This window comes from Agrilus planipennis, unplaced genomic scaffold (assembly GCF_000699045.2).
Source record: "Agrilus planipennis isolate EAB-ADULT unplaced genomic scaffold, Apla_2.0 scaffold7, whole genome shotgun sequence".
Taxonomy (NCBI): Eukaryota; Metazoa; Arthropoda; class Insecta; order Coleoptera; family Buprestidae; genus Agrilus; species Agrilus planipennis.
In genome coordinates, this window is record NW_020439340.1 from 3,420,693 (window position 1) to 3,433,600 (window position 12,908).

Consider the following 12,908-nt stretch of genomic DNA (forward strand, 5'->3'; position numbering starts at 1 on the left):
CGGCGGGGGTGTGACAACAGCCACAATTTTTCCCTCATTAATTTGAGGTAGTTTGTAGTGAGTAAATAAAAAATCGAAAAAATAATCTCAAATTAATGTTGCACATTAATCTAATCCACTGTTAAGTAACTTACAATGTCATAGGATTTCATATATTTAATATATATAAATAAAGTTAATAAAAATCGACGGATCGTTAACCTTGTAGGTCGGTTGGTCGTGGTTGCTGTTGTCACCTCTTGTAGTTTAGTGGTCAGAACATTGGTGCGTAAAGCCAAAGGTCCCGGGTTCGATTCCCGGCGGGGGTGTGACAACAGCCACAATTTTTCCCTCATTAATTTGAGGTAGTTTGTAGTGAGTAAATAAAAAATCGAAAAAATAATTTCAAATCAATATTGCATATAAATCCGCTATTAAGTAAATAACAATGTCATACGATTTCATATATTTAAAATGAAACAGTTTTTAGTCTTTTGTGACTTATATGGAACAAGCTCGGGAAAGTTCATGTGTTAGGTACGCTGTCATTTAACATAAGTGGAAATTTACGACCAATAAAACAATTTAATAACAACCAAACACACAATAATTTTTCAAGTAGTAACAAGATTTATTGAAACACATCATTTTTACTGCTTAAAAGATTTGAAGGATGTAAAACGTTGGAATAAAGTAATGATCTTAAATAATTACGTGATTCATACTCTCAATGTGACTCACAGAGAAATAATCAGAAAATCCTGAGATTTACATATTTATTTTTTTGGGAAACTGAATACTTAATGCTAATTACAAAACTACATCAGTGTTTCATTCATCAGTTTATCTTGGAATTCACAACCCTGGTTCTAATTGCACTTATGCATTCTATTTTATATACTACTACATTTGAATTACATTTTACAATGGTCACAAAGCCAACAGCGAGAGCGGAATCGCGGGTAAATTTTTGCTTTTGAAAAAGAGTTATAACTTTGCATCAAGGTGCAACGAACGCTGCATTTAAATCGCAGATATCTTATCGCACAAATTAAATTATCGAATTAGCTTCTAAACATTAATCTACACTAATTCGATTAGAAATAAAAACGACAGTAATTTGATACTAATTCGTGTAACACAACGAAAGACGACGTGTTCTTAAAACCCCCATAACAAGATATTATACCTGTGGTTCTTATTATTACACAAATTGCATTTTAGGTCTTAGATCTGGCTACAATTTTGATTATAATTAATAAGTGTTTGAATAAGACAAAACTGTTTCATTAAGTAGGTGCTCTCCGTTGACATTTCCAGTTGTCCAGCAGTTCTATCAAGCCGAGGTGAACAACGAGTACATCATCCGTGGAAACTCCGCGATTTTAAAATGTTCAATTCCTTCGTTTGTTGCCGATTTTGTAGCAGCAGTCTCTTGGGTCGATAGCGAAGGGAATGCGTATGAAATGGGGGGCGACAATTACGGTTGGTAATTAGTCCTGTCCGTACTGGGGTTGATTAATGAATGACCTCTCGGGGTTCAAGGAACCCTTTACACAATTGAATTTTGTCCAATGGTTGAATTCAAGAGCAATACTTTAAGTTCACTAGAATTTCTCAAGCTTCATTAACGACAAGTACATACTTAATCAATTTCGTGGCAAAGAAAAGGAATAACATTTACTTGAAGGATTTTTTTGGAATGGCTCGTTTTAGCAAAAACGTTTTTCTAAGTTAAATTTCTTTTGGAGCACTGTGAGTAAAATTTTTAGTATGCAACGGATGTTGCGCGCGCACTGGTAACGAAAATTCGACAGTATGAAGTTAGTTGTGGTTTATTCGGGCACTGAGGGTAAATTTTTTTCTATATTATCTCAATTTATCGAACGGGAAACACAACTGGCGACTTTGGTCTCGGTGGTCGCCACTGTTCGTTGAATGGGGCGAGTTCGTACCCACCCATTAGGGGCAGCACTGTAGGATTATATTATTTAAATACGCAATCAAAAACATTGTTTAAATAAATATGTAAAAATATAACTTCTAACGCGTATGTATAAGTATTTGATTTTTTTAAGTTGGGAATTTGTTTTTGCTTTTTTATTTAGTGTTTGTTTTTATGTTACTGATCTGAAGTGAGATCAAGCTCATCATTATTGGGTATTTACAAAAACAATTGTAGTTCTTATTCAACCTTTGAACAGAAACACCAATTTTGTTTTTCTTTTTTCCACGGATGATTCTCCAATAAATTGATCACCTATCCAGATGCTACGGTATTTTATTAATAAAACAAATCTTTACACAATTGAATTTTGTCCAATGGTTGAATTCAAGAGCAATACTTTAAGTTCACTAGAATTTCTCAAGCTTCATTAACGACAAGTACATACTTAATCAATTTCGTGGCAAAGAAAAGGAATAACATTTACTTGAAGGATTTTTTTGGAATGGCTCGTTTTAGCAAAAACGTTTTTCTAAGTTAAATTTCTTTTGGAGCACTGTGAGTAAAATTTTTAGTATGCAACGGATGTTGCGCGCGCACTGGTAACGAAAATTCGACAGTATGAAGTTAGTTGTGGTTTATTCGGGCAAAAAATTGTTAGAGTTCATCGGAAATGGGCACTGAGGGTAAATTTTTTCTATATTATCTCAATTTATCGAACGGGAAACACAAATGGCGACTTTGGTCTCGGCGGTCGCCACTGTTCGTTGAATGGGGCGAGTTCATACCCACCCGTTAGGGGCAACACTGTAGGATTATATTATTTAAATACGCAATCAAATACATTGTTTAAATAAATATGTAAAAATATAATTCATGCACATGCATCAACAGATTTTTTTAAGATTCTTAAATCGACATTTCTACCTAATCGTTACCTTGAAATTCAATTCTCGTAATTTAGCCGATAATTGTCGGCATTTCTTTCATTTTCTCATTCTCGTTGACATGTGCATTTATAAGGATGGTAAATTGGTAAGGTAATATCTAAGGATTTCAGAGTAGTCGCTACTGTGATCATTCCAATACTTAGCATAGGTTTGCAAATTGAAGTGGGTCGGATTCTAAATTGTTTCTTATACAATAGATATACCTATGGCAGTGTTACATTGATCCTTTTACATACTCCTTTTCGCCATTGTGTTTGTGTGACTTGAAGCTACATAACTAGATAATTTATTCATTAATCAGCATAATTAATTTAAACAAATATATACAGTTTGTTTCAAAAGAGTTTCATGCGTTTCTGCCAAACTTTTTTAAAAAAAAATTTTTATTATATCCCTACCGAAAGTACGAAATTTTTCCCTGATTTCAAGGACGATAAAATACAACATTATCTCCCAGGTAAGAAATCGCATTCACATCCTTTTTTAGAATAATATTTTACCATTGTTAACATGGTTTCCAGTTTCCACGCGGGTGATGTTAAAACACATTCCTAGTATACATTAAATGTCCCTTTTGGCCTGGAATAATGCCCCTTTTTGTCTGGGAGATTATGTTGCCTTTTTTCGTCATTGGACATCGTTTATCTACTGTATTCTTTAACTTAATTTTTGTGCCTTTATTTGACTCTTTTTCATTTTCTATTTTTGTAAAACAAAAATTTGTATTTTTATTATTTAATATTTTTAAATAAACAAAATCTAATTGAAAATTTACACCTAATGATTGTGAATACTAAAAAGGCAGACGATTTTGAAGATAATTTAATCAGGTCTTAAAAGATTACGAAAACACTTGAAAGAATGTACGTATCCTGTTTGAATTTTTTTTTGTTTTTTTAGTGTATGTATATGCACTCTTAATGTGTGATACAAATATTCTTGTGTGACATACTGTAAAATGATAGACATTTATTTATATGTGGGTATGATACAAACGAAAACGTTAACAGTAACCTCGAGATCGCGCAAAAAAGTCGCTTTTCCTTGATAGGTTTCTGATTTAAATGAATTAGTAGCAAGTACCACGACTTTTTGCAGTCGTAGCCCAATATTACGATGTCGACGTGAACAAGGAATATGCGATCAGAGGAAATGCTGCTATACTGAAATGTCAGATACCGTCCTTTGTAGCCGATTTTGTTTCCGTTATCTCTTGGCATACAGACCAGAACGAGAACTTTTACCCTGGAAACAATTCTTACGATGGTAACTAAACAAAACTTCTTTGGTGGTTACCCATGCGAGGTTGTTGTATTGTAACAAAATGAAACGGTAATATTAATTTGATATCATTTTTTCAATTTTTTTATTTACCCACTACAAACTACCTCAAATTAATGAAGGAAAAATTGTCACACCCCCGCCGGGAATCGAACCCGGGACCTTTGACTTTACGCACCAATGTTCCAAAGCCAAAGGTCCCGGGTTCGATTCCCGGCGGGGGTGTGACAACAGCAGCAATTTTTCCCTCATTAATTTGAGGTAGTTTTTAGTGGGTAAATAAAAAATCGAAAAAATTATTTCAAATCAATATTGCATATAAATCCGCTATTAAGTAAATAACAATGTCATACGATTTCATATATTTAAAATGAAACAGTTTTTAGTCTTTTGTGACTTATATGGAACAAGCTCGGGAAAGTTCATGTGTTAGGTACGCTGTCATTTAACATAAGTGGAAATTTATGGTCAATAAAACAATTTAATAACAACCAAACACACGATAAGTTTTCAATTAGTAACAAGATTTATTGAAACATCATTTTTACTGCTTAAAAGATTTGAAGGATGTAAAACGTTGCAGTAATGTAATGATCTTAAATAATTACGTGATTCATACTCTCAATGTGATTCATAGCGAAATAATCAGAAAATCGTTAGATTTACATATTTATTTTTTTGGGAAACTGAATACTTAATGCTAATTACAAAACTACATCAGTGTTTCATTCATCAGTTTATCTTGGAATTCACAACCCTGGTTCTAATTGCACTTATGCATTCTATTTTATATACTACTACATTTGAATTACATTTTACAATGGTCACAAAGCCAACAGCGAGAGCGGCATCAACGGTAAATTTTTGCTTTTGAAAAAGAGTTATAACTTTGCATCAAGGTGCAACGAACGCTGCATTTAAATCGCAGATATCTTATCGCACAAATTAAATTATCGAATTAGCTTCTAAACATTAATCTACACTAATTCGATTAGAAATAAAGACGACAGTAATTTGATACTAATTCGTGTAACACAACGAAAGACGACGTGTTCTTAAAACCCCCATAACAAGATATTATACATATGCTACTTATTATTACACAAATTGCATTTTAGGTCTTAGATCTGGCTACAATTTTGATTATAATTAATAAGTGTTTGAATAAGACAAAACTGTTTCATTAAGTAGGTGCTCTCCGTTGACATTTCCAGTTGTCCAGCAGTTCTATCAAGCCGAGGTGAACAACGAGTACATCATCCGTGGAAACTCCGCGATTTTAAAATGTTCAATTCCTTCGTTTGTTGCCGATTTTGTAGCAGCAGTCTCTTGGGTCGATAGCGAAGGGAATGCGTATGAAATGGGGGGCGACAATTACGGTTGGTAATTAGTCCTGTCCGTACTGGGGTTGATTAATGAATGACCTCTCGGGGTTCAAGGAACCCTTTACACAATTGAATTTTGTCCAATGGTTGAATTCAAGAGCAATACTTTAAGTTCACTAGAATTTCTCAAGCTTCATTAACGACAAGTACATACTTAATCAATTTCGTGGCAAAGAAAAGGAATAACATTTACTTGAAGGATTTTTTTGGAATGGCTCGTTTTAGCAAAAACGTTTTTCTAAGTTAAATTTCTTTTGGAGCACTGTGAGTAAAATTTTTAGTATGCAACGGATGTTGCACGCGCACTGGTAACGAAAATTCGACAGTATGAAGTTAGTTGTGGTTTATTCGGGCACTGAGGGTAAATTTTTTTCTATATTATCTCAATTTATCGAACGGGAAACACAACTGGCGACTTTGGTCTCGGTGGTCGCCACTGTTCGTTGAATGGGGCGAGTTCGTACCCACCCATTAGGGGCAGCACTGTAGGATTATATTATTTAAATACGCAATCAAAAACATTGTTTAAATAAATATGTAAAAATATAACTTCTAACGCGTATGTATAAGTATTTGATTTTTTTAAGTTGGGAATTTGTTTTTGCTTTTTTATTTAGTGTTTGTTTTTATGTTACTGATCTGAAACGAGATCAAGCTCATCATTATTGGGTACTTACAAAAACAATTGTAGTTCTTATTCAACCTTTGAACAAAAACATCACTTTTGTTTTTCTTTTTTCCACGGATGATTCTCCAATAAATTGATCACCTATCCAGATGCTACGGTATTTATTAATAAAATAAATAAGTAATATTCACATACGTACTATTCTATGCACTGCCTCCATGACGCGATTAAAATTCTTTTATACACATATGTATGTGATGTTGCATCTGCGATGCCCACATAGTGTTTATTATGTATGCCCATTAAAATTTTCACCTATGCCGTGGTCGTTACGCTTCACGGTGAATTAATTATTCACACAGACAAAGGCATCGTCACTCTTTTTTCTATTTCCGGTCCAGTCGTCAACCAATATTACGAGGCCGAAGTGGTATCCGAATACGTTATAAGGGGCAACACGGCAGTGCTCAAGTGTAATATACCCTCTTTCGTTGTCGACTTTGTTAAGGTCGAAGCTTGGGTAGGAAGCGACGAAAAAGTCTACACATATTCCAACAATTACGGTAATTGTTTATCGTGAAAGCTACTATTTTATTGTCGATCATTAGTCCCTTAAATGCACTAGCGTTTATTAGAAAAAAAAGAGGGAAAATGTGGTGATAAAACGCTGGTGCAATCTTTCCGTACCCTTCCCGACTGTCATGTGGGCACCTCGTTATTTCTTTTAAAGGCTTAATTAAGGTTTCCGTTTTTTGATGACAGACCCATAGGGCTGATGATGATCTCATATCCTTTAATAGACTAGCTCTATATGGTGGTATACTTTTAGGTTTTATAAGTATTCCACGTTATGTTTGGTCTAACTGAATTATTTAGAAAAACAGTCGAATGTCTCATGAAAGGTTTTTTTTTTAATTTCAGTGGTAAACCAGTTTTACAAAGCTGAAATATTGACGGAATATGTGATCCGTGGAAACACTGCTGTTTTAAAATGTAGTATTCCATCTTTTGTGGCGGATTTTGTGTTTGTAGAAGCTTGGATAGACGATTCTGGGGATGAACTTAAAATTTCCCATGATTATGGTAATGATTACCCTCCCTCCTCCCGGTGTTTACTTAATAACCCAATGTATTGCCCAAACTTTTCTTATCCTGAAGGACGAATCCCATATGCAGCGTCCAGTCTTTGTTTCGACTACACCGGATTAATTTATTAAGTTGCTAATTTTAGAAATCATTTCGCCAGCCGGATTTCAGTGTAATTATGTCTATACTGGCAGCAGCGTTATAGAAAGTTGATCGAACTTTGGACGTTTGACAAGGAAATCGCGGATTCTACTTCCCGAGAGTTTTCACTTCACTAGCGTAATAGTTTTTGTTTGATCGTGAAACAATAGAACTTTAAAAACAAACAAATGGCTATTCGTTATTGTATTTTTATGAATCGGATGCCATTTACACAACGGCTAATTAATTTCAAATGTTTTTTGAAAAAACAAAGACATTTCCTTATTGTTTCTTCTTCTTCAGTTGTTACACAGTACTACAGTACAGAGGCAGAAAACGAATATGTTATAAAAGGTAATTCCGTCGTAATGAAATGCAAAATACCGAGCTTCGTTACGGATTTCGTTCAAGTTGATGCCTGGATATCTGACGAGGGACACACTTTTAAGCATGGTGACGATAAAAATTACGGTATTACACTACATAAACTCCTTAAGTTATGCGTTAACATGAAAACATAGTGGCACCCTTGTTCAATCTCCCATCCTATGTGCTTGCATAAATATTGCCTTTCTGATATCGAAATCGGATGCTAATCAGTCTTTCAATGAATTAAAGAACGTGATATAAATACAAAATAAGTTTCAGCGAGTCTACATGCACATTTCTTTTGTTTCTGTTTTTTTTGAGTTCAAATGTTTCGATAGGCGACTTTGATAGCTCAGAAGTTAAGGTGTTTTTTCTCTATTTTCTTTTTAAATCAATTGATTAGGTGAATTACGTTAAGTAATCAAAAGGTTTTTTAATTTTATTATATAAATATTGTTTAGTATGTGTCTAATGAGTAAAATAAACCAAACAAATACCTGGTTATTTTTTTTGGGTAGTGGTGGTGCAGTCGTACGAGGTAGAAGCAGATAACGAATACGTTATTCGTGGTAATGCAGCGGTCATGAAATGCGAAGTTCCATCTTACGTTTCAGACTTCGTAGTCGTTGAAAATTGGCAAGATTCAAAAGGCAATATGTATTTGCCTGGGAAAGATTTTGGTAATTCTCGTATAAGAAAAATCGAATCGAATACCACCCTGTTTGTTCCATTTCACCTTGAACCCTAAGTTGCTTCGTTTATATGTGATGTTTAATAGGTTTTTTAATGGCACGGACTCATGCGATTTCGATGGTCATTGAACTATTCCACGAAGACAATTGCAGAATAATAAAACTGTTTCTGGCAATTTTTTTTTGCGCAATATTGCTTGTGTCGATTTTGTCATCTTGTAGTTGTTACCTATTGTGAATACAACCAACGTTTCTCTATTCTAATTTTTTAAAAAACTACCGAACACTTCTTTTGTATATTATTGTTGGTTTTTATTTAATTACAGTCGTCCAACAATTTTATCAAAGTCGCGTGATTGACGAATTCGTACTTAGAGGCAATACAGCAATTTTGAAATGTTTGGTGCCCAGTTTTGTTTCGGATTTTATTCAAGTTGAAGCCTGGATATCAGACGACGGAATCACTCATGTGTACAGTGAAAATCAAACTGTTAACGGCGGTAAATTTAAAAAATTTGACACTAAAAAAAGATCCTTTATAAAATAATCCTTCCTTTGCGAGCCGGCCCCATTTCACAATAAAAAAAATTAATATATATGTATAGGGATTTTTTTATTGTTGTTTTTGTTGTTATTATTACTATGATTAGTGTTGTCCTTTTTTGTTTTCTTACAGTGGTTAATCAGTATTTCGAAGCGCAGGTCTACGACGTTTTTGTTATTAAAGGAAACACAGCTGTCTTTAAGTGTCAAATTCCATCATTCGTCTCCGATCATGTCGATGTGATTTCCTGGCAGGATACGGCCAATAATTATTACAATCCTCCCACTGACGACTACGGTATTATCAGTCGCAAAACACTTCATTAACACGCCCCTTTTTAATTAATCCTTTCTTTTCGTGTTCCCGAATTTCATCCCCAAGTGGCAATCTCTCTTTTGATAACATTGACTTATATATTTATATAAAATTTCGTTTCGTTTGCTTTATTTTATTATGGTCGTAAAAATGCTAATTTATACAAAGTTTATAGTCTTTGCGAATTGTAATATCTGCACAGATACTTGACTAGAAATTGTAGAATTTGTTTGAAGAAGACCTTGACATTTAAAATTAGAAAATGTCTAAAAATAAAGATTGTCTTCCAGATGTAAAGTAAATTCTGCCTTTCAAAAAACTAATGCACACTTCGAGGTTTTCAAAATCTTCTTTCTACTGTTCTAGGGACTTTTAAATGAGTTTATTTTATAATTTTTTATTTGGTTGTTGATTTTACTATTCACAAGGACTAAGACCTTCAAATATAATCAGATTTTTCTTGGGGAATGTGTTCTTCAATTCGCTTTCCTCATGATGTAGATGGTACATCGAAAATAATACATCAGAAATAATCACATTTTCAGCTTGCTTATTAGTATGCTGGATGTGTATTTTTGGTTCAACTCGTAAATGTTGTTTACATTTCCTAAGAGGAAGCAATTTTAGAATTGATATTGTTAATGTTGATTCAAGTTAAATGTACTACAACAGCAGTAAGCACCTAGTTAGTTATACGATGAATCTGCCCCAGGGTCTGACCTTTCTGATACTCCAGATTGCTCTATTAATAGAGATTTATTCAAATGCCTGTTTCTTTAGAGCAATTGTTCACTTATTTTGTTCCACTTAAGATTCATGTATATACAGGGTGGTTCATAAACAAATGAACCCTATATATTATAATAGATGTTAAAAGAACATTGCATTTTTGTCGATATCTCTATTTATTAACACGAAGTGTTTCAATTAAAATGAAAATAATAAAAACACTTCGTATATTTACAAAAAAAATAGTTTATTGAGTTATCTTACGAACGAGAAATCTGAAATTAGTAATCACCCTGTATATACAAAATTTTCTTAACAAAAAACAATTGGATCTGATTTTCTGATGTTATTTTACTATACCTTCAGATTGGGGTGAACAAATGATGTTTGTGGTTTGATTCCGTTTTTCTTTGCAGTCGTTACACAAGTCTACAATGCAAATGTAATGGACGAAAGTGTTCTAAAGGGCAATACGGCAATTTTTAAATGTCACATCCCCAGTTTCGTCAGCGATTACGTTTACGTCACCTCTTGGATTCAGGATGACAAGCGCGAAATTGTTTCTCATCAGGACACTGACTACGGTGCGTTTTTCTTTTTTTTTTTGTTTTGATCCACCTTCCACGTTCGTAATGCCTTTGTGTCGTAATGATTACAGATAGCGATACAAAGAGGGCTTAATATTCATTGTAGATTACGAGCTTTTCGTTAGTGTTTTGTATTTGACTGTTTCTCGAGTTCTTGGTTTTGCTGGTATAATCTTGGTGTTGCTCTTCGTCTTGCGTGTTAAGTCTTGGTCTTGCTCATTTAATCTGATATTTGCGTTTTTTTAAAATAATTCTTCTAAGCATACATTTTGCTATTTACTGGTGCAATAATTGTCTTAAATGCTAAAATTTTCGGTCTTATTATTATAAATTGACCTTTTAGCGAAAAAAATAGTACAAAGGACTTGAAGGACTTATAGTCGTCAGCCCTAAGACTGGTTGGACACGCACCTCCACTCCTTCCTATCCTTAGCTAAACTTCGTATTTCCCTAAAACTAGAACATTCTACATCATTAACTATTTGCCAACAGTAATCTAATCTACTCCACTTAACTCCTGTTTCTGCATCTAATATATCTCTGACTAGACCTTCATGCCTGACAAGGTGTCCTACCAACCTATCTCGCCCATTTCTTATTGATTTCCGTAAAGTACTCTGTTCTCCTATTCTTTCTAATACCTCTTCATTTCTAACCGTCTCTATCCACTGTATCCTCATCATTCGTCTGTAACGCTACATTTCGAACACTTTTCTTTTCCGCCGCGTCCACCGTCCATGTAAACAAAGCTGAAAAAAATCAGTTTGTTTCAATATTTCAACCATGATAAAGTTTCTTCTTTTTATATTAAGTGTTAAATTATAATTATGAAAACCGAAAATTTCATTTACCCAAAATGTTTTGTTCCAAGAGAAGAATACATTGAAGTTGCTTCAAATAGTTTAACTCATAAGTCCAAGGAAGTAATAATTTTTCGTTTAGTCTTGCGTCTTTGGTTTTGGTCTTGCATATTCGGTCTTGGTTTTGTTCGTTCTGGACTTGGTCTAGCCAGTATAAAGACAGTCTTGGTTTTTCCACATCACTAGTGAAAAGGAGTCGTCTAATATTAAGATTTTCGAAAGTAACTACCAGGGCAGTGCATAGTTTTCCGTGAAGTTCGTTTAATTTTCGAAAATTTGACTGATTGCATCTGGGGTGTCCAATTTCCTCATCCTTAATCCTTCTTACGCCTATTTTTGTCCCTATTTTACCGTACACTGTATTATTATGCACATCAAGTTAAATAAAATCAAACAGAGAACAATTAATACAAAAACGATATTTTTTTATAATATTACACTGGTACCTATTTCTCTTTTTTTATGACCGTTATTCTCTGCCTGATTTTAATTTGACTTACTGTTGGTCATTCATAAGTAAATCCTTCAAAAAAAAATCTTTAAGTGCATGCTTTAACAATAATTAAAAATCAAGTAAATTACAATAAATTGTTGCATGGTAAAAATTGCATGCTCACTAGCACTAGGAAATTTTTTTAAACATTTGCCGATTCTAAAACAAATTTATCTTGTAACAGACAGCAAATACTTGGTTTTACCGTCTGGTGAACTTCATATCAGAGATGTTGGACCCGAAGATGGATACAAATCATACCAGTGTCGTACGAAACATAGGCTTACTGGTGAAACAAGACTTAGTGCCACCAAAGGTCGTTTGGTCATCACTGGTAAGTCTTTTTGCAACTGTTTTATATTTAAACAACAGGTGGAATAACAATTGATACGCTTGCAATAATCGTAATTAAAGGCAGATATCAATATCTCCTGGGGTTCTTTAGGTATCGGTCACGAAAAAATTGTCGCTTTCGTTTTCAACGATATTTTTTATATTGCATGTTTGAAGTAATAGTGAAATTGTATGTTTCCTGTTGCTTATTTGGATTAAAGGTTGGCGTGATGGAATATATTATTCCTCCCTTTTAGCTTGATTATTACGTACGTTGTTTTTCACCGAACGGTAATAAATTTTTATTCAGGTAAAATATGACCTAAATTAAACAAAATTACTATTGGAATTTACCCAGTCTTGCTAATCAATTTATTATCCCTACACACAAACACGGCTATAAATAATGCAAATGTAATGTTTCGCAAAGAAGTATAACTCGAATTATTGATAATAAATAAAGGGCAGAACATCTACAGTAATTCTTTTTTTCGATCCTTATTTAAAACTCAATAATTTTAAATTTTATTATAATATTGATTAATGGTAGAAGACTTTACTTGTTGAAACTCCATAATCAATTAAAGGTAA

The 12,908-nt window shown here is 33.6% G+C and overlaps 1 protein-coding gene across 50 annotated transcripts in view; it reads left to right on the plus strand.

Annotated features, from left to right (window-relative positions):
• LOC108737663 (Down syndrome cell adhesion molecule-like protein Dscam2) overlaps positions 1-12,908 on the plus strand; it is a 69,300-nt gene that overhangs the window by 7,044 nt on the left and 49,348 nt on the right. For 23 of the 50 annotated variants that reach the window (XM_025978675.1, XM_025978673.1, XM_025978664.1 and 20 more), the window contains exons 3-5: positions 3,973-4,140; positions 5,370-5,534; positions 12,169-12,318. In XM_025978675.1, coding sequence (XP_025834460.1) covers positions 3,973-4,140; positions 5,370-5,534; positions 12,169-12,318 — 483 coding nt within the window. Of the gene's footprint in view, positions 1-3,972; positions 4,141-5,369; positions 5,535-6,569; positions 6,732-7,089; positions 7,252-7,698; positions 7,867-8,782; positions 8,957-10,460; positions 10,629-12,168; positions 12,319-12,908 lie in introns of all 50 variants that reach the window. The other 27 variants (XM_025978679.1, XM_025978681.1, XM_025978682.1 and 24 more) reach the window with 6 other exon arrangements.